This window comes from Balaenoptera acutorostrata, chromosome 6, assembly GCF_949987535.1.
Source record: "Balaenoptera acutorostrata chromosome 6, mBalAcu1.1, whole genome shotgun sequence".
In the NCBI taxonomy this organism is placed as follows: domain Eukaryota; kingdom Metazoa; phylum Chordata; class Mammalia; order Artiodactyla; family Balaenopteridae; genus Balaenoptera; species Balaenoptera acutorostrata.
The window spans coordinates 30,869,711-30,895,402 of record NC_080069.1 but is presented as its reverse complement, the minus strand read 5'-3'; the positions used below and the strand labels follow the sequence as shown (position 1 = coordinate 30,895,402).

General features: G+C 46.6%; 2 protein-coding genes across 6 annotated transcripts in view; one reads left to right on the top strand and one right to left on the bottom strand.

Moving 5' to 3' along the window:
• The window catches only part of MFSD14B (major facilitator superfamily domain containing 14B), a 463,050-nt gene that overhangs the window by 168,461 nt on the left and 268,897 nt on the right, over nucleotides 1-25,692 (bottom strand). The window lies entirely within an intron of this gene.
• On the top strand, nucleotides 2,815-10,426 carry LOC130708383 (NUT family member 2G-like). Its single transcript, XM_057548262.1, has 8 exons — nucleotides 2,815-2,887; nucleotides 4,841-5,555; nucleotides 6,509-6,637; nucleotides 7,684-7,804; nucleotides 8,360-8,605; nucleotides 8,995-9,111; nucleotides 9,632-9,743; nucleotides 9,843-10,426. Exons 1-8 carry the CDS (start codon nucleotides 2,872-2,874, stop codon nucleotides 10,424-10,426), a joined length of 2,040 nt encoding a protein of 679 aa, XP_057404245.1. The 5' UTR covers nucleotides 2,815-2,871.

Below are 25,692 nucleotides of genomic sequence, written 5' to 3'. Positions count from 1 at the left end.
GCACAGACTTGAAAACTCCACAAGACACAAACATGGTATCTCTTCGTTTCTTTAACGTTTCGTGATTGAGTGGAAGATGAAATGTCTTCTGAGGCTTGTGATGCATGTCCAGAATTATTTTTTCTCAGTAGTCAATGCCTGCCCGCAGCCTCTGTGCAGGAATAGTCAGAGATCATGATCCAAAGGACTTTTAGATACTCCCTTCTGTGACTGGTCTTCCCAATTACATTTGGGCTAATTTGATTATCTCTGTCTCTGGGGTGTAGGATTTTGAAGTATTACAAAAGTGATTGCAGAATTGGGACTGGCTAATTTTTGCACAGTGCAATTTTTGGATCAGTGGCCTTGAGAAGAGTCCTTCAAATACTGTATCAGAATTATGAGTGAGAATCTTGTAAATAATTGGTTGAATGACTGAACCAAGGGAGGAAGCAACAAGGAAGCCTGCCTTTCTCGAGTGCCTGGGTACAATATTTTGCCTCACCGTCCCTCTAGTATGAAGTTATTGGTTGAAAATCTTATGAGTTTTCCTTCATTGTAAAAGCTCCAGTACTGAGCGATATTCCCAAACTGTTTATTTTTTTTCAGTCCCCGACAGGAGTTTCTTTAGATATAAAGTTCACCATGCTGTTGCTTGAAATATTCTCACCTTATCTTCTCATCTTCTTCTGAGTCAATTTTTCCTGACAAGGGGCAAGGAACTTCTTAAGCACCAACAGGAGTCTTTTTCACACTGTGGAACAGTCCTTCTAAACCTCTGTTTCCTTCCCCAACACCCCACAATCAGTTGGAGTTCTACTGCAGCTACAGCAGTGAGAGAATCTCGTCTCGCAAGAGATTTGGTTGCCATCCTCTGAGGTTTACAGCCTTCATCTCCCTTGACAAGTTTCCTAACAGTCCTCTCTTCTCACAACACAAACCACGAATACTCTTTCATATCCTTCTGATAGTGGTAAACTGACTGACATGGATTCTCAATATGAAAATAATAATCAGACAAGTTTTGTAAAAGGAATGCTACCATCATTCCCATGCAGATGGGGCCATATGCAATGATGAGCCTAGATTCTAAAGAGCAAGTGTATGTAATGCAGACAGGAAATTAACAAACTTGTAAGCAGGGCTTGCAGGCTAGGATTTAGATGGAAGTGGGCTTGTCTGAATGGGGATTGGACACTGGTGGATAAACTCTTGGCATTGTGTCAAGGTGCACATCCATCTCATGGGTAGTGGACTTTTAACACCTAGAAGAACCAGGGCTCTAGGATGTTTAGTCCCTTTCACATAAGGAAAGAGAAGAAGATTTTCTGCCTTCTTGTTCCTTACTTCTGTCCTTACCCCTACTAAGCCAAGATGTTCAGTGCTATATGATGGCTCTTCCAAATCCATTTCATCCAAAGAGCCTGCAGATTTTGTGTATGTTTACAATTGTGTTTTCTGTTGGAGCCAAGATGCACACTTGAGTCTCGTCACTCCACGTTCTCTTTCTCATAAGGATGAGTAACTGATAATAGCTTAGTATGTTCTAATTTTTTGGTAGTGTTGCCAGATAAAATACAGATTTCGAGTTAAACATAAATTTCAGATAAACAGGGAAAGAATTTGCAGTAAAACTATGTCCAAAATGTTGCATGGGACAAAGTTGTACTAAAAATGAATTCATTGTTTATGTGAAATTCAAAAGTCAAATTCAGTTAGGCATTTGTTACTTTTCTTTACTAGATCGAGCCACCCTATTCTTTCAGGTGCTTTGAAATGTAAGAGACTAGAAATTGTTGTTCTAGGAATCTAGTGCAGAAACAGAGGAGCCACGATACCCGTACAAAGACAATCATTGGAAATATCCTCAGATATATAGGAACATATATGAATTTTCAACTAGAAAAAAAAGGAAGGCATTTTAAAATAATGAAAGCAGATTGCCTTCGTTTTTAGTTGCATGACGTATCTCTGGGAAGATTTTAATGAAAGAGATAACACTGGTTTCCTCCGGGAAAGAGGATTGGGTTGACAGGGGAAAGAGGTGGGAGGAGGACTCGCCACTGCATATTCCATTTTGCACAATTTAATTTTGAACCATGAGAAGGTGTTACTCGCTTAAACTATTACACTAAAATCATTTAAAAGGTAAAAAACTAAATCTTTTACAACCATGGAATACTATGAGAAAGACACTTAGTGAATTCTGGTCTTGGACATGGGGGCTGCATGACGGTTTTTTGATGGACGGGGGCTTTCCAGCACAAAGGATCATTAGTAAGGCTGGTCCTGCTGGATGTTGGTTGGAGCACAAGGACCACTCCCTTAGGAGTGATGTACATACAGCAGTCAAAGACACTGGATCTGCTGAGACAATCCTAATTTCAAATACTCAGTTCCATGTGGCCATAAATACCCAAGTGTTTTTCAGACTAACAGTTCTGAATTTTGTTCAGAAAGTCTAGTCTCTGTTGAAGTAAGTCAAGAGCCAGGTAGGAAGCAGAGTGTGTTGAGGGACACAAAACTAGGTTGATGGAAAAAGAAGTGAAAGGAAGGGACCGTCAAGTCCAACCTCGGTGCCGTGAATCAAAAAAACAGTTTATAAACTGCGTAAAGAGGCACACGCCAATTGTGTTGCCACTGTGTGAGGTGGAAGGAACTTCCGGTTCTTGCCTACCTGCCAGAGCCCTCGTGGAATGTCTCCCCACCCCCACCCTACGCAGACCCACGTGCCCTCTGCCCCTCCCCTACTGCAGAATGTTTAGATTCAAACCTGTCCCTCCTTCACTTGGATCCTGAGCGTCTGTTGAAGCAGGTCCCTCTCTGGGTCCTGGTCTTGACTTTTCTCATTGAGGCTACCAGGCAGCAGTAGTCCGTGCCCAAGCCTGCAGGATGGCTTCAGAAGGAGGTAAGCCTATAGGCTGGGGGTGTGTTCTCAGAGACCCTGCCATCCCTCACATCTTTCGGGTTCAGACGTGACACTTCAGTGTGGGCACATAGTTGGACTGAAGTAGAGGGAGAAGAGAGCACTGGACACACGAAGACATTTCACTGGGGGAGACTGGGGAGCCTGAAGAAACCTGAGACTGCACTGGGGAGGAGGGGTCATTGGAGGTGGATCAAGAGGAATTGCCCTGGCTATGGAGAAAGGATGGCAGCAGGCAGGTTGATTCTTTCTAGAAGGGAGACAAGCCACTTTGAAACGTGTGTGTTAGGATGTGTGTGATGCCCTGGTGGTGACACAGGGAGGGTCATGAGGAAAGCCTAGACCTGTCTTGTGTTCCTGAGGCACCTGAAGCTTGCCTCACCATATCTTTCTAAGGGATTTGAACAGGAGCATACTGTATCTAAGGGGGCCGTGGGGAGAGATGGTCTTGGTGAGAAAACTATTCAGTGGGGCTGTGTGTGGCCACACCTGCAGTGAAGTGTCCTCTCCGAGAGCTAGGCAGGAGGTTACTCTACCTGCCGCAGCCCACACCTCGTCCACTCCTCCCAGCCCAGAGCTCACTTCTCAGTTCAGGTAACTGTTGCTTTGGATTCAACAGGGGATGGGCAATCGTGTAACTTCAGCCAAGAGAGGGCTCAGGTTCCTGAGTTGCTCTGAATTGTTCTTCCTTTTGTGGAATCGCAGTACTTCAGACCTACTTCATCTCGTCCAGTATCTCATGGTGGACTTTCAGGCTGCCTTGAGAGGAAGAGTTTGTTCATATTTCATGTCACTCCTTCATGGACAGGGAACAGATGTGGAGTGGGGTTGTTTCGGGTGGATTGTCTGTGAAGGCTGCTTCCTCTTTTAAAGGGGGAAGGAGTGTAGCCCAGGGGCAGGAAGACGATCTTCTGTGTTATTATTAAACGTCCTATGACACCTGTTCTGATTAATTAGGTGCACCGTGGTGTGTACCTTGTTCTCCTGAACAGGGATGTGTTCCAGACAACTTGATCGCCGTGGCACCTGGCCTATGCCTGCTTCTTAGATTGTCTTTTCATTATCGGGAGCTGGAAGGGGAAGGACCACAGGCGGTCTGTACTCCCACGACCAATGTAACATGACAATTCTTTGGCCCTTGTTTAATCCTCTGCAGCCATCACTGGCTGTGAAATGACAGAAGCTAAGGGACACGCACCTACTTCTCAGACCCCCCCAACCCGCGCCGCCTCCTAGGAACAGAACTCCTGAGTGATGACAGTGACTCTGGGCACTGGGGAGGGGGTGGCAGGACCTGGCCCATGTTACATGTCTGCTGTGGGTTGTTCTGAGATGCAGGTGCATTCTGGGCCAGTGTTATGGGTTTGTATCAAGATTCCATTAGAGAGATATTTTCCAGCATTTTGTTTTGTATTCTGAGGCTAGGAAAGAAAGAGGGGATTTCTACTGAGCATCAGGAAAAGGAGGACTGAGGAGGAGGTGGGGCCCCAATATTTTACACAGTGCCTGTCCACAAAGGGCCTTTGGGGGCCTAGAGCTTACCTTGGAGAAGGTCCCTACCTGCTAGTACGTCGGCTGAGGGGCATTTCTCACAGAGCGGATGTCCACCCAGTTCCAGGTCTTGGGAGACAGCCTGTGAGGCTTAGGTGCCAGGGGGTGCCTTAGGGAGGCTCTCCAAGTCAGTGCTTGCTGAGGCGATTTCTTCTCGGCAGACAGGGGTCAGGGACCTTGGTGGATGGGCACGGGGTCACCAGTGGAATAATTCTCAACTGGAGGTCAGGGCATGAAAATCACTTGAAGACATTTGCACGCTGCACAGTTTCCCTTGTCCAAGTGTCCCTCACCTGTGGAGATTTACACTCCGATGCCACAGAAAGCCTCAGTCCCACTTGCCCATTCTCCTCCTCCATTCACTCCTTTCCTTTGCCTCAACAGCATCTCCAGTGCTGGGAACGGATGTGACCATGAACCCCGGTGCCTCCTTGTCTACTTTCACGGCAGTGCCCTTCCCTCCACCCATTCCTGGCGCCCAGCACCGGCCACCCTGGCAGCAGCACTTGCCACCTCCCATCACCCCAGCATTCCCTCCTGGCAGCAGCCTGCTGCTGCCAGCTTTCCCCAGGACGCCTTTGGTGGCTAATGGTGGCCATGGCCCCAGTGCCCCTGGGGCTTGCAACCTCACTGTCCAAGTCAGGTCACAAGGGAGGCCAGTGGAGGCCCCCCAGGCTCAGACCTTTGTCGTTGCTCAGGCCCCCCTCAACTGGAGCGCTCCAGGGGCCCTCAGCAGGAGTGCTGCATGTCCTGCACCCGTATTCATAGCAACCCCTGTGATGGGGACTGTTGCGACTGCTCCAGCTGTTGGAGTTAGTCAGGCTGGCAAGGGAGGCTGGACCCCAGGCTTTCCTCCTCAAGCTCCACCACCAGCTGCCCAGCTGGCCCCTATCATTCGCCCAGTGAACTCTGGGCCATGGCCACATGGCGCTTCCAGGGAGGGCCGCCTGGCCACCAACCAGTCCAACGCCTCGCAGGACGGCTCCTCTAACACCCAGAGCGTGTACAGTAACTTCCGACGTTGGCAGCACCTCAAGCCCCTGGCCCGGAGACACTTTCACCGGAGTCCTGATGCAGAAGCTTTTTCTTGCTTTCTCATGTGAGTGAACGCTCAGGGGGTCCTGCCCTTCTGGGAGCTTTTAGATAAAGAGGAACTAGGGATGGACTCGCACGTTAGGTTTCTAGGGCTACTGGAAGGAAGGTGTGAGGGCGATGTCCATGCTATGAGAAGGCACACTGTCGGTCACATGGGTGGGCCTGCCAGTCCGTGACATCATGACCGAAATGTGCCCCATCTCAACTGGCCCCACCACCCTGTGAGTCTGGCCAGCTTGCTCTTCCATGATTCTCATGGTAATATGGACTGAAGACTTGCAGTCAGAGAGGGTCGTGGTGTAAGGTGAGGAGCCAAGGAGTGGATGCCGCCCTCTCCTGTGGTGCCGTGTCCTTCATACAGGACGTGAGCGCACATGGCCAGGGGAGGTCACTTCAGAGGAGGCGGAGGAGCGCGGGGCCCAGGAGAGCGCTTTATGCATGCCTCCACTTCGTTGTGGAGAATTCCACTAGGAACAGGGTGATGGTAGAGCTCTCCTAAGGGCGTGGGCTCTCTCCCACTAGAGTTGTGAGCCTGGCAGGCATTTCCATCCTAAACCTCCGGTCCCTCGTAAAAAGGGGACAGTTACACTTCACTCAGAGGACTGTGCAGAAGACGCCTTGGGCTAATCTATGAAGTGTTAGCAGATTGCTTGGCACATGCCATGCCTCATTGATGATGATGATTTTTATTATGAAAATGCAGCCTTGAGGAGGAAAAGAGCTCCCCACGGCACAATGTCCCAGCTCTAGCCTGGGAGTGGGTGGTCATCCTTGAGTGAGTGTGAGGCGGTGACAGCAGTGGCCGGGAAGGCTTGTCTTTGCCCTCCCAGACACCCGCCTCTCACCCTCCTGTCGCTCAGTCATGCTGTGTTGAGTGATGTGTGGTCCACATTGTCGGGTGGGGTCAGGCAGGTGGGGGCTGGGCTGTGCCCAGATACTGACCCCGAGGGCTTACAGCCCAGTGCTTCGATCCCTGGCCCGCCTGAATCCCAACATGCCGCTGGAGGAGGGACTGCGGAGGGCCGTGCAGGAATGGCGGCGCATAAGCAACCTTGACCGGATGATCTACTACAAGATGGCGGAAAAGTGAGTCAGCGTCCTGGGCCCAGGGGCTGCGTGGAGGGTGAGGCGAGTGGGTGAGGGCAGGGTCTGGCCGTGTGGGTGCTCATCAGAGAGGACAGAGGAGAAGGGCTGTCACCCAGCACAGGATCCCTGCAGCCCAGGGGCCCTACTGTCCCCCAGAAACCCCTCCCTCACCTTGAGAGTTTGAGACTTCTGTCCTTCCTCCACCAGGAGCTCTGCCTTCCCCTGATTTTGACCTACCCTTGCCTTGATATGAAGGTCTCAGGACGGGGCAGGGTGAAGCTGTGAGTCCAGTAGGGGTCCAACTCTGGCCATATGGGCTGGGCCGGGAAGAGAGCTCCACCCGCCAGCCTGCTGCTTCCTTAGTGGTGGGTGGCTGGCGGCCACTGACATAGATTTGGGACCCCCTCTCCTTATGAAAAGTGGCCTAAGTGGGTACCCTGGAATCCCTGAAGAAGCTGGGGAAGCCAGCTGTCGTCGGCCCAAGGGTCTCCGGCCCTTCCAGTGTTTGCTCCATGGTAATCCCCTTGGTTTAAGAAACAAAACCAAACAAACGAGCGCCTCTCAGAGGAAAGGAAGGCCTCTCCTCTAAGCTCAGCATCCACATCGTCCAGCCTCTCCTGGGCCCTGTCTCCAGCTCTATGTTCCAGGAGGCTCAGTCCTAGCCCAGGGTCCTGAATTCGGGCAAGGACCCCTGTGCGGAACACATGCCTGTTCCAGCCTCTGGCTGTCAGCCCTTCATGTGGTTCTGGATGGGGACGGGGGCATGAGGAGGGTGCCCCCTGGGTCAGCCATGTGTCCCGTTGACCTGGTTCAATTCAGCGACCTGGGTCTGTGCTGTTGAATGCCCTCCAGTGCTGGTGAGGCAGGAAGGGTCCCAGATCTTGTTATCGCTTCCAGGAGCAGCTCTCTGCTGCGGACAGCACCTCACAGGGCCTTGACGGCCCCAAGGCACATCCTCTCCCACTGCCTCAGTCTTGGCTGCCTTTGTGGGGCTCCAGAACCCAGGCCTTTTTCTCAGGGTGGCCTGTGCCTCCGTCACCCCCCAGGTTCATGGAATTTGCGGCCGAGGAGGAGATGCACATTCAGCATTCGCAGTGGATGCAGTGCGCGCAGGACCTGCCTCCTTCAGCCCTACCGAAGCTGGATCCTCGGGGGCCCCCAGCCCCGAAAGTGGGCCTTCAGCCAGGCACCCAGGTTCCCACTGGAGCTGAAGGCACAGGTAACAGGGACCTAGGGTTGGCCACTGTCCCCATGTGGATCCTTTTCCTTCAAGACAGGGGCATTGGTCTTTCAACCCAAACAGCCACCGAGGCGGGGGGTGGGGGGGTGGGGTCTCAGCTGCCCCTTGTCACTACGGGGTATTGACTTGGTCAGTTTTGTAACTCCTCTCACACCTCCCTGTCAAAGGACCCCACACGAAGTCTGCCTAAGTAGTGGGCTTGAAGGGGAGACTCCTAGAAAATTGGAGGTTCCCCACTTCCTTACTTGTGACTCTCTTAGATGACCCCCTTACCTCCCCTCTCCAACTGTGCATGAGGCTTCAGATGGTCCTGACCCCTCCCACACCCACATCAATGTCCCCCAAACAATGCCCTCACCAACGTGCGCTCGGTGGTCAGGAGGTGGACTGGGAATCCCTCACCTTCCTTCCCTTCCTCCTGCTCTGCCTCAGCCTGTGCTCCCAGGATGTGCGGCCCCAGGGCCCAGCCCTCGCACCCGAAGCCACACAGATCCCAGCGGACCCCGGAGCCCAAGGCACCCAAGGAGATTCCCCCTGAGGCTGTGAGGGAGTATGTGGACATCATGGAGGCGCTGGTGGGGCCCGTCCACTCAGCCACTGGCGAGTCAGTTGCAGAATGTGGAGAGGATGGAAATGAGCTGAAGCAGGAAGAGGACAGCACCTACTTGGACCCGGGTCTCTTGAGCTACATTGACAAGCTGTGTTCCCAGGAAGACTTTGTCACCATGGTAGGCAGGCTGGGCTTGGAACCTGGGGTCTACAAGATGCCAGGGCATGGAACTCTCAGCACCCAAGATCTGGGTTCTGCTCAGGCCGATGGGACTTAAGCTCAGCTCCTTGTTCCTGAGCCTGGTGTTAGGGGAGGTTTACGCAGGTGTATGTGTGTATATGTTTGTGTCTGTGTGTATGCCTTTGTGTGTCTGTGTATGTGCATCTGTATATGTGCTCTTTTGTGTGTGACTGTGTATGTGCATGTGTGTGTGTGTGTGTGCTGACCATCCCCGCCTTGTGGAGGAGAGTGGGGGTGGGTCTCTGCTTTTCACTTTCCCTCCTGGTCTTCTTGTGTCACAGGCCACTCCTGGCCAAGGATGCTCACAGCCTCTTCTTTCTGTCCAAGGTGGAGGCAGTCATTCACCCTCGATTCCTGGCAGAATTGCTTTCCCCAGACCCACAGCTGGATCTCTTGGCCCTTGCTGAAGAGCTGGAGCAGGAGGAAGGACTCACCCCTGAAGAAGTGAGCCAGGGGAGGGAGAGGGACACTTCGGGAGCCAGGGGACTCCAGGGGAGGGGGGACCCCAGGTGACCCAGGGGACAGGGGAAACCAGGTGGCCCAGGGGAGCCAGAGGAGGGAGGGATCGCAGGTAGAACAGGGGAGACAAGGGACACCCAGGAAGACCAAGGCACGGAGGGACCCCAGTGAGCAGGGGAGAGGTAGGGCCCCAGAGCAGGAGGCCCACATGGCTCTGTCCGTCCCTTCCCTACCTCGGAGACCTGGCATGGGGAAGGGCCCTCTCTGGGGTGGGTGCAGCGCAGGGTGATAGGAAGGAGAGGATGGGGAGCCGGGAGCGGAGGGAAGGACACACAGCTGGGAATAAGGTGCAGGAGGATGGCAGGAATGCCACCGTGTCTGTATTTGGAGTCTAGTCCTGGGGTCACCGTCCCCTCCTCCCCCCCAGGGCCATTGTCCCACTGCCCAGTGCTCCTCCTCTCACACGTGCGTGTGGAGCCGTCACTGTCCTCCTCCCTCCTACCAGCTGGTGCAGAAACGACTCCTGGACTTGAAAGAGGACGAGGGTGGGCCGGCAGCCCCGAGCCACAGTGCACCCGGAATGGGCTCAAGTCCATCTGAGGCCCACGCCGGCCAAGGTGCCCAGAGGCACGACCAAGACCGCCATCGAGGGGTCAGTGATGAAGCCTGCCCACCAGAGATTGATTTTGAGGCTCTTCATAGGCCCATCCAAACAGACACTGGCCCGTTCGGGCCCAAAGTCTTTGTTTCCTCTCGAGGACGTCAGGAGGTCTCTCCATTCCGGGCCGGACGGCCCTCCCCTCCCCAGGGTCAAAGGCGCACTGGCCCTCTACTGGGACCCAGGGATGCGTCTGTTCTCAGAGAAGCGTCTCCTGTTCGGGAGGCCCGAGGGCCCAGGGACACGTCCAGTGAGGACGAGGAGGAGCTCCCCAGCCTGGCCTTCCTCTTGGCCTCTCCGCAGAGCCTGCTGCCTTGCTGGCTGTCCCAGAGTCCTGCCCCTGCCTCAGGCCTGGCCTCCCCTGGAGGTTGGGGGGCCCAGAGTGCTCCCCAGGCCCCCTCCCCTCGGAGAAGAGGCCCCAGCCCAGCTCCACCAGCCGCTCCCAAGTCGAGGAAGCGGGCTCTGTGTGGGCGCCCAGCCGCTGCTGAGAAGCTGCCCATCCCCGGGCCTGGCCACGGGGTCTCTGCGAGGCCAGCCTTGGCTCTGGGCCTGGCTCGCCCCTCACAGCCGAGAAAGAGAAAGCGTGACCCTTTTGTCACAGGGAAAAGGAGGAAGAAGCAGAGGAAGCACTGTAGCCAGTAGGGAACAGCCAGGCCGGCCCTCCAGGGCGAGCGCCCCAGGGCGGCCCCCAGGGGAGCCTAGGGGCTCCTCCTCACCCCAGTGCTGATCCTGGAGGATGTGGGGGGAAGGGAGAGAGGGCAGGACCAGCAGGGCGGGGAGGGGAAGTGCGACTGTGGGGGGTTAGGGAGGTGGGGGAGGTGGGTGTGGGCAGGACCTTTGGAGTGATGTATGAAAATTGTGAATAAAGATAGTTTTGGTGGGAAATGCTCTCAGGCCACTGTCATCTTCTTCGTGTGGAGCTGCTCCACAGAGAGCGATCCTGAGAGGAAGGAAGGGTGAGGGAGGTCACAGGAGCTATGGATCTACAGGTGGCCAAACCTTTCCTCCACATAGACAAGGACTCCTCAGGCTGCCCCTGGGAACGCACAGCTCTCACTTTCCCCAGGGACCCCCTCATCATCCGCTTCTCTAAAGCCTGCTTGGCTAGGGGCCTTCTGGGGCATCTGTAGCATCTTCTGCATCCCTGAACCGTCTGGGGAGGGAGAGCTGCTTTTGTGCCTCTCAGCCCTCTGGACACTAACCAGTTTCTAGGACGGAGCCTGGAGACGGCCCTTGTCTTTATGGAGCTGCTCTCTGCTTCCCTGAAGTGGCCAGGCGATGGCGCTGGGGTGACCCTCCGCTCATCCAGGGTTTCCTGTGTGGGTGGCCTGACCAGACAGGAAAAGTCTTGGCCATGGGGACAGGACTGTCTGCCTCGTCATAGCGGGAGCGTTCTCTAGTCCCACTGGGATTATTGCAATGTGGAGAGTGGTTGAGGCAGCTACCTCTTAATCCCAGTGAGGATGCAACGAGGGGAATGGGCGCGGGGAAATTCATGGGGCACCTGTTACAGGTGTGTCTAAGGGAAACGACAGTTGGGCCCCTTTGTGGAACTTGTGGGATTTCTGTGCAGCAGCATCTCGTTCAACTGAGGGAGGAGGACCCATCTGGCTGTGGCTGTGGGGACTGGCCTTAGGGGCCTAGGGGTGTGCAAAGACACCCCAGAACTACTGTCCCTTCCCTTTCCACCCATGGCTGGACGTGTGTGTGTATTGGTATCAACACTGATTTGTATTCCCATAGAAAACAGTTCCTCCTGACAAACTATGACCGTGTTTCACAAGAACAGCTTGCTCACAGGGGCAGCAGGGGTGGGGGAGAGGTGTCTGTGGCCCCAGATCTGGGTGGGAGCTGGGATCCATGCTGAGGAGTGTGGAGGCCTCAGTCACCGTCCTGTGGGTGCCGGCAGAGACTTCGAATCATCAGAGCAGGGGAAATGACCCGCTCATAAGGGTGAGACGCGAGCAAACAATGAGGGCAGGGAGCAGACCCCTGCTATCTCCCCGAACTGCCCCCCCCTCCCAGTCTGCTTAGCTTCCGTCACAGCCTGTGCTGGCCCACCTCTGAAGCCCCTTCCTCCTAAAGCACTCAGATGCTCTGATCTTTAGTAGACCTGCCCCGGGCCTCACCCCCCTTCCCTGCTGGCCAAAGGCTCTTCTCCAGGTTCTGAGTTCTGATTCCTTCCCCAGGACCCAGGCAGGGGTTAGGACAACAGGGACTCCCTGAACATGACCCCTACACCATCAGCATGCAAAACTGGGGCCGCAGGCTTCCGCAGGTGGCATGGCTCTCTGCTGGACCCTGCAAAGAGCTTGGAGAAGAAAGGGGCTCATGTCTCTCCACCTCCACTAATCTGTAGGTCAGCCTCACAGGTCCTCCTCTGTCCAGGTGGGCAGCACATATGTGCTCCCAGCCCTCCTTGACCCTTTGTGAAAGAAAGTTTTTGCAGCTCAGTAGTCTATTAGTCAAGGTGTCTCCGGGCTTGTTCCTTTTGAAGCCCTACAGGAGAATCTGTTTCCTTTCCCTTTCTGTCTTCTAGAGGCTGCCTGCATTCCTTGGAATTAGTCCCTTCTTCCATCTTCAAAGTGCATCACTTTAATCTCCGCTTCCCTCATCACATGGTCTCTCCAACTCTGACTCTTCCTGTGTCCCTCCTATACAAATCTTTGTGTTTATATATAGCCCACCCAGAACATTTATGATAATCTCTTCATCTCAAGATTTTTTACTTGGTCACAGCTGCAAAGTCCTTTTTTCCATACAAGGTGACATTCACATATTGTCAGAGGAGGGGTTAAACACGGACCTTTTTGGGGAACCGTAATTTACCCTACTAGAAGAAATCCACAAGAATACCTACCATCAGAATCCACATGAATAACAGACTATGACCAAGTGGAATTTATTCCAGGGATGCAAGCCTGGTTCAATGGTAAAAAATCATCAATGTAATCTACCATATTGAGTCTAAAGGAACACATACTGTCACACCAATTAATACAGAAAAGGCATTTAACGAAATTCAACACCCATTCATATTAAAAATGCTCAGAAAACTAGGAATAGAAGGTCACTACCTCAACCTAATAAAGAACATCTACAAAAAACCTACTTCTAACATCACATGAAATGGTGAAAGAATGAATGTTTTTCCCTGAGTTCAAAAACAAGGTTAGAATGTCCACTCTCATCTCTTAGTTTTCAATGTAGTACTTTAGATTCTAGTTAGTGTAGTACAGCAAGAAAAGGAAAAAAGAGGCATACATATTAGAAAAGAAGAAATATAATTGTCATTATTTACAGATGACATAATTGTCTCCATAGAAAACTCCAAGGAATGTATAAGAAAACTCATAATAAATTATAATAAATTGCTTTAGCAGGATCTCAGAATATAAGATCTATACGTAAACATTAATACACAACATTGATCATATTTCCATATACTAGTAACAAACTGAACAATTGAAAACCAAAATTTAAAACATAGTAAATAGGTTCCAGTTCAAGGTGGCAACATAGGAAGATCCTGAACCCACCTCCTCCCACAAACGCACCAAATCTACAGCTACATATGGAAAACTTTCCTCTGAAAAAAACTAAAAGATGGTGGAGCAACCCCTTCACATCAGGAAAACCAGAGGGAAACCACATCAAAACAGGTAGGAAAGGCTGAGACACAATTTTTCCATAAATCCCATCCCTGGTGTGGAGACACACAATCAGGAAGGAGCTCAAAACCTGGAGCTTCTCCCTGAGAGGTGAAGGGTTTGGACCCCACTTTGGGCACTCCAACTTTCAAGGCTGGCACCTGAGAGATAGACCCCCAGAACATCTGACTTTGAAGACCAACAAGGCACATCCCATGAGACCCACAGGGCTGTGGTGGACTGAGGAACAGCTCTTAAAGGGCCTGTGCACAGACTCACCTGCCCCAGGGCCAAGTGCAGAAGCAGCCCTTTGAAAAGCACTCGGACTTTTTGTGAAAGAGACTCACTTCCCAATTTTAAAGCATTAATCTGAGGAACAGGGGCCTGCTGCAATACTCCCCAGGGACAGAGGCTGGCGGGTGCTCTCTCTCTGCCTTGATAAAGCTGAAAGGTGCCATCTTTCCCCCCCTTTTCCCTTTCCTGCAGGTGACAACTTTGTGCTCCAGCCAGCTGGCTCCTTCTTCCCTGCTCTTCCTCTGTCTTGCTATATATATATATTTTCTTCTTCTTCTTCTTTTTCTTTTTTTCTTTTCCCTTTTCCCCTTTATTCAGATGGTGTCATCTTTGCACTCTTCCCACCGCCTCACTCCAGCCAGTAAGCATCATCTTCACACTTTCCTTCTGATGTGCTCCAGAGAGCCAGAATCTCCAAGACGGGAGATCCCACTTTTCTGGCCTCCACTCAGGGGATGCTCCTTGATCACCTGGCTCTGGAGGCCAGGAGGGATCTCTTTTCTGCATCCCATGGGACTGTAACAATTGGAGAGACAGTTCTTGGCAGGATACCACCCCCAGGATGTACCACTACACATCAGACTGAGACACAGTCCCAGCCTTTACATGAAAAAGGCCTAGTTGCTAGTAGGGACAAGACTTAAGAGCAGGCTTCAGGTTCAGCACACATCTAGAGGCTACGGATGTGCTCTCAAGGAAGGTAGGCTGGGGGTACCATCTTTCCACCCTCACTCTGCCTTACTACAGTTCACTGGTATCTCCCAGAATGGAGCTTGTACACTTATCTGAAGCCCTGTTTTCTTGTGACTGCTCCCCAGGGAATATCTTCAGATTGCTTGCTTCTGGGGCCCAGCAAGGCTTACACTTGCAATCTCACAGGACTGAATATATTTGCATTCTTTAAAAGCTGTTACCAAATTGTCTGGCTTCCTATCAACCTGAATCTAGGTGCTGACTGAGATCCTCCAGTTTGGGATGCTCACTGGTCTTGGCACACCCTCAACTGCTGGGAGGGTGTGCCAAGTCTATTAAAAATAAACTGCTTAGACAATCACAAAGGTTTGAGAGGCAACCAAGGGTCGACAGCGTTAAATGACAAGGTTCATCTGTCATACAGCTCTTCAAGACTGGGAGATGTGACTATTTCACTTAATGCGTAGAAACCAACACAGAGAGTCAAGCAAAATGAAGAAAGAGAGGACTATACTCCAAAAAAAGAACAAGATAAAACCTCAGGAAAAAATCTTAATGAAATGAACATAAGTAATTTACTTGATAAAGAGTTCAAAGTTATGGTCATAAAAGTGCTCACTGAACTCAGAAGGAAAATGGATGAAAACAGTGAGAACTTCAACAAAGAAATAGAAGATATAAGAAAGTTCCAAATAGAAGTCACAGAACTGGAGAACACAATAATTGAACTTAGAAATACAGTAGATGAAGCACAAGAAAGAATAGGTGAACTCAAAGACAGGTCAGAGGAACTCACCCAATCAGAGAATAAGGAAGAAAAAAGAATGAAAATAATTAATATAGCTTCAGGGATTGATGGCACATCCAATGGAATAACATGCACCTTATAGGAACTCCAGAAGGAGAAGAGAAAACGGGGCAGAAAACATGGGTAGAAATAATATCTGAAAACTTTTCCTAACCTGGGGAAAGAAACAGACATCCAGATACAGGAAGCCCAGAGAGCTCCAAAGCAGATCAATCTAAAGAGACCCATACCAGGAAATATTAAAATTAAAATGTCAAAGTTAAAGATAACAAGGGAATCTTAAAATCACCAAGAGAAATACAACTTGTTACATACAAAAGAACTTCCATAAGACTATCATCAGATTTTTTAGCAGATATGTTACAACTCAGAAGGGAGTGGCACAATATATTCAAAGTGCTGAAAGAAAAATCTTTCCAACCAAGAATACTTCACCCAGCAAATACTTCACCCAGTTATATTCAGAACTGAAGGAGAGAGAAAAGAGTTTTCCAGATGACTAAACGTTAAAGGAGTTCATCACCACTAACTCAGCCTTACAAGAATTGCTAAAAGAACTTCTTTAAGCTGAAAAGAAAGGGCGCTAATTAGTAACAAGAAAGCACATGAAAGCATAAATCTCACCAGTAAAGGTAAGTGTGTATAGTAAAGGTAGTGGATTAATGAATTATAAAGCTGTATGAAGGTTAAAAGACAAAACTCGTAAAAAGCCTTATAATTAAAATAATTAGTTAAGGGATATACAACATAAAAACATGTAAGATATGTCATCAAAAACATAAAATGTGAGGAGGGAGGAGTAAAAACTTTGACCTATAGAATGCATTCAAACTTAAGTTGTTTTCAACTTAAAATAGACTGTTAAAAATATAAGTTGTTATATGTGAGCTTCATGGTAACCACCAAGCAAAAACCTAGAGTAGGTGCACAAAAGATAACAAGAAAGGAATCTAAACATACAACTAAAGAAAGTCATTAAGCCGCTAAGGAAGAGAGCAAGAGAAGAAAGGAACAGAGAAATCACAAAATAGCCAGGAAACAATTAACAAGATGGCAATAAATACATACTTATCAATAATTATTTTAAATGTAAATGGACTAAAGGCTTCAATCAAAAGACATAGGGTGGCTGAATAGATGAAAAAAGAAGACCCATCTATATGTGGCCTATAAGAAACTCACTTCAGAGCTAAAGACACACACAGACTGAAATTGAAGGGATGGAAAAAGATATTCCATGCAAATGGAAACCAAAAGAAAGCTGGGGTAGCTATCTATAATTATATCAGAAAAAATAGACTTTAAAACAAAGACTGTAACAAGAGACAAAGAAGGACATTACATATGGATAAAAGGGTCAATAAGAGTATATAACATTTGTAAATATTTATGCATCCAACATAGGAGCACCTAAATAAATAAAGCAAATATGAATAGGCCTCAAAGGAAAACTAGCAATACCATAATAGTACGGGACTTGAGTATCGTACTTACATCAACAGATATATCATCCACACAGAAAATCAATAAAGAAAGATTGGCTTTAAATGACATGTTAGATCAGATGGATTTAACATATATATATAACATTGCATCCAAAAGCAACAGAATATACATTCTTCTCAAGTACACATGGAACATTCTCCAGGATAGATCATATGTAAAGCTAAAGCCAAATCTTAACAAATTGAAGAAGATTTAAATTATATCAAGCTCCTTTTCTGACTACAATGGTATGAAACTAGAAATTGATTACAAAAAGAAAACTGGAAAGTTCACAAACATGTGGAGAGTAAACAACAAATTCCACAATACAGTAAAATGGTCATATAACATGATCCAGTGAGATTTATTCCTAGGATGCAAGGATGGTTCAATATCTGCAAATCAATCAATGTGATATACCACATTAACAACTTGAAGAATGAAAATCATATGCTCCTCTCAATAGATGCAGAAAGACTTTTGAGAAAACTCAACATCAATTTATTATAAAAACTCTCAATGAAGTGGGTATAGAGGGAGCATACCTCAACATAATAAAGACCATATATGACAAGCCCACAAATAACATCATATTCAACAGTGAAAAGCTGAAAGCTTTTCCTCTAAGATCAGAAACAAGACAAAGACGACCACTAAAGTCCTAGCCAGGGCAATTATGCAAGGAAAAGAAATAAAAGGCATCCAAACTGGGAAGAAAGAAGTAAAACGGTTACTATTTGCAGATGACATGACACAATATATAGAAAATCCTAAAGACTCCATCGAAAAACTGTCAGAACTAATAAATGAATTGAGTAAATTTGCAGGATATAAAATCATTATACAGAAGTATGTCACATTTCTACACACTAATAACAAACTAACCAAAAGAGAAGTTGAGAAAACAATCCTATTTACAATTGTATCATAAAGAATAAAATAAGAATAAATTTAACCAAGGAAGGGAAAGACCTGTACACTGAAACTATAAGACATTGATGAAATAAATTGAAGAAGACACAAAGATACCCCATGCTCATGTATTGGAAGAATTGATATTATTAAAATCTCCATACTCCCCAAACAATCTACAGATTCAATAAAACTCAATCAAAATTCCAGTGACATTTTTCACAGAAACAGAACAAACAATTCTAAAATTTGTATGGAACCACAAAAGGCCCTGAAAATCTTGAGAAAGAAGAAGAAAGCTGGAAAATGCATGCTCCCTGATTTCAAACTATATTACAAAGCTATAGTAATCAAAACAGTATAGTATTGGTATAAAGGGAGACCCATATCAATGAAAAAGATAGAGAGCCCAGAAATAAACCCATTCATATATGGTCAATGAATTTACAACAAAGGAGCCAAGAGTATACAATAGATAAAGGACAATCTCTTCAATAAATGGTGTTAGGAAAACTGGACAGCCACATACAAAAAATGAAACTGGACCAGTATCTTACACCATACACAGATTCAACTCAAAATGGATTAAAGACTTGAATGTAAGACCTGAAACCATAAAAACTCCTAGAATAAAACATAGGCAGGGGCTTCCCTGGTGGCGCAGTGGTTGAGAACCCTCCTGCCAATGCAGAGGACACGGGTTCGAGCCCTGGTCTGGGAAGATCCCACATGCCGCAGAGCGGCTGGGCCCGTGAGCCACAATTACTGAGCCTGCGCGTCTGGAACCTGTGCTCCACAACAAGAGAGGCCGCAATAGTGAGAGGCCTGCGCACCGCGATGAAGAGTGGCCCCCGCTTGCCACAACTAGAGAAAGCCCTCGCACAGAAACGAAGACCCAACACAGCCATAAATAAATAAAAATTAAAAAACAAAAAACAAAAAACATAGGCAGTAAGCTCCTTAACATCAATCTTGTCAATGATTTTTTTTTTTCTTTTTGGGATTTGACACCAAAAGCAAAGGCAACTAAAGCAAAAATAAACAAGTGGAAGTACATCAAACTAACTAGCTTCTGCACAGCAAAGGAAACCATCAATAGAGTGAAAAGGCAACCTAGTGAATAGGAGAAAATATTTGCAAATCATCTATCCAATAAGGGGTTAATATCCAAAGCATGTAAAGAATTCATACAACTCAAAAACAAACAAAGAAATTCCAATTAAAAAATAAGCAGAGGATCTGAAAAGACATTGTCCAGAGACGATATACAACTGGCTAACAGGTACACAAAAAGATGCTCAACATCATTAGTCATCAAGAAATTGCAAATCAAAACCACAGTGAGGTATCACCTTATACCTGTTAGAATGGCTATTATCAAAAGCGAAGAAATAATAAGTGTTAGCAAGGATAGGGAGAAAAGGGAAACTTTGTGCACTGCTTGTGGGAATGTAAATTTGTGTAGCCATTATGGAAAACAGCATGGAGTTTCCTCAAAAATTAAAAATAGAACTACCATATAATTCAGCAATTCCACTTCTGGATATTTAGCCAAAGAAAATAAAAACGCTAACTTGAAAAGATATATGCAACCCTATGTTCATTGCAGCATTATTTACAATAGTCGAACTATGGAAACAACCAAAATGTCCAGTGATGAATAAATGGATAAAGAAAATGTGAGATATGTGTGTGTGTGTGTGTGTGTGTGTGTGTGTGTGTGTATAATGGAATATTATTCAGTCATAAAGAAGAATAAAATCTTGCCACTTGTGACAGCATGGATAGACCTTGAGGGTGTTATGCTAAGCAAAATAAGTCACACACAGAAAAACAAATACTGTATGATCTCACATATATGGAATAACGAAAAACAAACAAAACAGACTCACAGATACAGGGAACAGTTTGGTGGTTGCTGGAAGTGGGGCGTGAGGAAGGTGGGCAAAAAGCCTGAAGGTAGTCAAAATATACAAACTTCCAGTTATAAAATAAATATTATAAATCACGTGGATGTAATGTAAAACACGGCAACTCTAGTTAAAAATACTGTACTGCATATTTGAAAGTTTCTAAGAGAATAGATCTTAAAAGTTCTTATCACAAGAAAAAAATTGTAACAGTATATGATGGTGGATGTTAACTAGACTTATTGTGGTCGTAATTTTGCAACATATAGAAATATTGAATCATTATGTTGTCCACTTGAAACTAATATAATGTTGTATGTCAGTTATACCTCAGTTTAAGAAAAATAAAAAGTGCTACAAGTAAATATAAATAAATAAATGTATACAATAACTGCCTTCAAAATGAGATGTTTAATATAAATGTTTAAAAAATGTAGATCTGTATAATGAAACCTACAAAACTCTGATGAAAACAATTAAACAAGTGGTAAAAAGAAAAGTACAGAGGCATATTATTTTCATGGATTGGAAGACTCAATATGGTAAAATATTAATTCTTCCCAAATTGATCTGTAGGTTTAAATGCAATTCCTATCAACTCCCAACAGGTTTTTTTTTTTGTCACAATAGACAAGCTTATTCTAAAACTTATATCAAAAGTTAAAGGAAGAAAGATGGCAGCAAAATGATGGTCTAGGAAGTTTCAAACTCTCGTTTCCCTACAGAAACATTCAAAACAAAAACCGATCAGAAGCTTCTAAACCAACTCTGTAAGAGCTCTGGAAAATCATCAGAGGTTTCCACAACCAAGCAAATGCCCAATTGGAGAAAATCATCGCCAAAGAGATAGGAAAGTTTTGTGACCATTTACCTACTCTTGTTCCACTCCTCCCAAAATAACAGTGGTCTTAGTCTTGAGCCAGCAGCAGCCTGGTTTCCAGTTCTCCAATTCCAACTGGTTGGAGCAGAGTAGACCTTATTTACAAATTATTGTTGTGTACCACTATTCCAACCTGTCAGGGGGAAAACTGAAAGCCTGAAAGCCTGAAGCAAGATGCTCTTGTCTGTTTTGCATAACACAGAACACAGAAAAATGGCAGGTGCTACTTGTAAAGCTACAAGGCAACTGTAAATGAACAGATGCCTGGGTCAAGAGATTCTGGGTGGAGAAATATAATAGACCATTTAAAGCCCAAGGTAGAAGCTGGAAGTGAGACTATTTGGGCAATTAGGACTTTCAAAGCAGCCTGTATGCAGGGGAATGTAGAAAGCCACATGCAGGGCCAGGCATGACATGCTCAGAAAAGTCCTGAGAAGACCTCAAGCTTTCACCTCAGGCTAATCCCTAGGCTCAGAGCAAGCCTAGCTAAGTGGTGAACAAGGACCCCAGCACAGAGCCAATCTGCCGTAATTGGTGGTGGCTGTTCCCTCTTTTTACATGTTTTTATTTATTATTTCAGCTCCTAGACTTCAAGGAAATCTCCATCAGAAAAAAAGCTGGGGGGCTGGAGTCAAGGTGGCAGAGTAGGAGGATGCAGAGTTGGCGTCTCCTCACAACTAGGACACCTACCAGGTGTTGGTGGGGGACCTCGGACACCTAAGAGGACTGGAGGAACCCCCGAGTGACCCAGTAGGACATGGGGGGAGGGAAGGGGAAGGAGAAGTGGAGGCCAGATGGGACTGGCGCCCCTGAGGGGCAGCTGGAGGAGGGGAGGGATTCCCATGCACAGAGGGGCCCATTCACAACGAGGGGAACAACAGGGACAGGGAGAGACCCTCAGGGGATTGGAGGACCAGAAGGAAATGCGGCCTGCATTTCCCCCCACCCAGTGGGCCTCGGGGAGCCTGCAGATCCCAGGCCTGATGCTCCACACGACAAGGCCCCTTCTGGTCGCACTGAGCCTAGGCCCAGCACCTCCCCCCCGACCCAGGGCCTTTTCCTTTCCCATGTTAGGGAAGTTTTCAACTATAATCTCTGCAATATTTTCTCAGACCCTTTCCTTTTCTCGTCTTCTGGGACCAGTATAATTAGAATGTTGGTACATTTAGTGTTGTCCCAGATGTCTCTAAGATTGTCTTTAATTCTGTTCATCCTTTTTTCTTTATTCTGCTCCTCAGGAGTTATTTCCACCATTTTGTCTTCCAGATCACTTATTCGCTCTTCTGCCTCAGTTATTCTGTTACTGATTCCTTCTAGTGTATTTTTCATTTCAGTTATTGTGTTATTCATCTCTGTTTGTTTGTTCTTTAGTTCTTCTAGATCTTTGTTAAACATTTCTTGTATCTTCTCAATCCATACCTCTAGTCTATTTCCACGATTCTGGATCATCTTTACTATCATTACTCTGAATTCTTTTTCAGGTAGATTGCCTATTTCCTCTTCATTTATTTGGTCTTGTAAGTTTTTACCTTGCTCCTTCTTCTGTGACATATTTTGTTGCTGTCACTTTTTTTTTTTTTTTAATGAGTGGGATTTTGTTCCTCTGTTATTGATTGTTTGGCCTGAGGCTTCCAACACTGGAGTTTGTAAGCTGCTGGGTAGAGCTGGGTCTTGGTGCTGAGATGAGGACCTCTGTGAGACCGCACTCTGATGAATATTCCACGGGGTCTGAGCTTCTCTGTTAGTCCAGTGGTTTGGACTCAGAGCTCCCACTGCAGGAGCTTTGGCCTGACCCCCGGCTCGTGAACAAAGATCCCACCTTTGTGGTTCTTTTGTGAATAAGGACACTCCAAACCTAAAAGGTCATTGTTTTCTGCTGGGTTCTGCCTCCACTGGGTTCCACCTCTGCTGGGTTCTGCTGGAGCAAACTATCTTTTAACAGTTTTGGTGAATTTAGCATATGACTTCAATTTTGGCGAATTTAGCATATGACTTCAATTCCTCTCCATTCCCCAAACACAGACTCACTCCCTCTGCTCATCTCTAGAGAAGTCTGCAGACCTTTTGTGCTGCCCATCAGGTCTGGCCCCACCCCCTGTCCCTTTGGACTCACCACACCACACATGCGGGCTCGGAGTTCGGACGCTTTTCTCAGCCCGAAGCCCCAAGCCAGGGGAGGTTGGGCGGCGTCGCGGCCTGAGTCCGGGGACGCCTGATGCGGGGCTGGGGCCTGGGTCCCTTGGGGATGAGGATACACTGACCCTTCGCCTCCGCTCGAGGGGCTCTGGCTGTCTGAAAGCCTGTCCTTTTCCGTGTCAGCCAGCCGAATTCATCACTGCTAGGCTTTCCTAGCGCTGCTCATCGCTAGACAAAAATTTAGGCGACTTGGTTATTGTTTCAAAAGACGCCCAACGTGGGACCGTGAATATAAGTAATTTGGTTCTTTCAGAGCTCTCCATACAGGTGACAGTGGATACTGTTTTCATTGGTGCACTTTCTGGCTTGAGCCTACTTAGAAGATGTGTGGAGAACCTTTAGAACCGGCATTGGGCCCTGGACCGGGAAGTTGGCGGTGGAGGCTGGGCAGCGCCTTCCTGTTCCTTCGTGGTTCTCTAGGCGGTCACAGAAGCGGTTGGTGAGCAGGATTTCAGAGGAAGCTGCCTATCCCAGGGCCCAACTGAGGAGCGTATTCAGGCTAGTCTCTTAACAGTTTCACGTGAGAGTCAGGTGGCTTCCGAAGCACTGGTTTAATTGGCCTGGATTCGGCAGAGCAGGCTGTCAGTGGCGCTTAGGTGTCTGACGTTGGAACTCTAAGCATAGAGTGTCATTTCTCAAAGACATATTTTTTTCTTTTTTCTTTTTTGCTCTATTTAGGACAGGAAATATAGAAACGGTACAATGAATAGAAACTAATGCCAAGGAGACTTTTTCCAAAGAAAATAGAAATTTTAGGAAAATTAAATTATATGCAATCGGCTTCAGATTTAATTTGCTTTTAAAGAATGCTAAATGATGTTGAGGGCCCCTTCCTGCCCAAGTGACTTCTTATTTTTGAGAAAAAAAATTAGGAGTTCCTCATTTCAAAGATAAGATTTCTGGAAAGTGGGGAAGTGTTTTTGGTAGGAGGAGGGAAATTCTATAGAATTGGTTTTTCTCGTTTTGTTTTTGATTACATAAAAGGTAGACTTATCTTCCTGCCGACTAAGGGAAACGAAACTGCCAGCTCCTCCTCCTGTCTTTGAATTGATAGACCATAATTACTGACCAGTGGCCAAGCTAGTAACCTGAGAGGTAGACTCCATCCTTTCCCATCCCTTCATCCAATATATTAATAAGTCTAGCTAAGTTTACCAGGTAAAGATTTTAGGTTTTTTATCCTTTCTGCGTTCCTGTGGTTCAGTTCCTTAGCATTTTTGACCTAGATTTTGACTATCTCTTGAGACCCTTGCTTGCTTCATCATCAGGCTGCTCTCCACCGTATTGATTAGTGTAATCTAACATGTAAATATGATCATTACTGCTGTCCTTAAATATTTTCATTAGCTCTCTTTGGCTTATAGGATAAAAAAATAACCTGGCAGGTTGAAGCATTAAAGCATAGTGATTAGGTGAGCATGCTTGGAATCCCAGTTCCCACTTTTTATTACCTGTATAACTTTGGGCAAGTTATATAATAACCTCTCCAAATTAATGATAGTGTTTACCTCAGAGAATTGTGAGGGTTACTACAACCTGGCACCTAGTAAGTCCTCAATAAATATTAGCTGTTATTGTTATTATTTCTCTATTTTAAGCATGAATGATTGGTCAGAATGTATAGGTGATCCTTGTCTGATAAAAAACATTCAGTTCTCTCCCATTTACTAATCTATACAGGAACTAGACCCCAACCTAAAAATTAAAGTCGCTGATTTTATGTGCTTAGAACAGGAATTTTTGAGGAATGTGTATTCAAAGAAACTGAGACAGTTTATTCCCTGATTGCTTTCCCTGTGAGTCTTGATGCTAATTTAGGCACAGATAGATTCCTGTCCAGTCTTTCCTTACCTCTTAGGGTGTGTCTAGTCAGTACTGATAAATTGCAGTGAATTCTGACAGTGAGTTTTGGTGCTTGCTCTACTTAGATGACTAGCATGGGTCGGTAGCAGGGTTCAGCCACTGGTGCTTTTTGTAATGTGTGTTGCCTGGGAAAGCAGTGAATGTCTTTAATCATATATGTTCATGTCATATGCCAGTACCCCCAAAGTATGCATCTTTCCTGTTTGCAGTTTCTTTCTAGTATTGCTTCCAGGTGCTACATTCTTTGTCCTCCAAAACTTGACTTCATTTTAATGTGTTGGAATTTCCTTATAGCTTGATTCTAGTGTATTCATGGTTTCAAGTTCTTAGATGTTACTAATAATCACAAGCAAGACTGCCCACATACAGGGAATCGGCTGAAACTTTTTTCTACCTTGTTTGGCAAAGAGATGTATTGACCTGAATAATAGAAGGGAATCACATATTTATTCTAAGAGACCATTGCAATCTAGAAAAGGGAATTGTGTGTAGTAAATAAGTTCTTGTTTTATTGTCCTTTCTTTGCTCTATCCCTCCCTAATTGTGTGTGTTCATACACCTTGAAATGTTGTGTCAGAATTATTTGCATTATCATTGAATGCATATCCTTTTGGAATCATTTACCTTTGAGCATCTGAAGAGAATTAAGGATTTTCTGCAAAGAAAACACAACTGAGTTTAGCATACTGTGTATTTCAGAATGTTCATTGACTCCAAAAAGCCAGTACTTAGATACCAGTTAAGATCTCTGATGTAGGGCCTCTCGGGATCAATGCCATTCTGGTGACATTTGATGTGTTTTTAGTTGATTTTCCTCAGACCGTTTTAGAGGGGCTCCTGTAAAGACTAATTTTGATTTATAAGGACAAGAATGTTATATATTATATAGGCAAAATGGAAACAGTACTGAAGAGCAGCTTGTTACCCAAAAAAAAAGGCTAGAAGGACTAGATATGTTTTGTTTGTAAAAAGGTGAAAGAGGGGACTTCCCTGGCGGTCCAGTGGTTAAGACTCCACGCTTCCACTGCAGCGGGGCACGGGTTCCATCCCTGGTCAGGGAACCAAGATCCCACATCCCACGGGTGGCACGGCCAAAAAAAAAAAAAAAAAAAAAAAAAGTGAAAGAGGACCTAGGGACATTTTAGGGGAATTTTTTTTTTTTAATTAGCTTTCAATTCTTAACACTGTTAGGAATCAGTATGATCATTTTAGTAATA

What these genes read in the sequence shown, in the direction of transcription:
- LOC130708383 (XM_057548262.1), top strand. An exon ending in AAGGACTCACCCCTGAAGAA is followed by an intron (nt 9,112 to 9,631) that starts GTGAGCCAGGGG and finishes CCCTCCTACCAG; the next exon opens with CTGGTGCAGAAACGACTCCT. An exon ending in TGAGGCCCACGCCGGCCAAG is followed by an intron (nt 9,744 to 9,842) that starts GTGCCCAGAGGC and finishes CCATCCAAACAG; the next exon opens with ACACTGGCCCGTTCGGGCCC.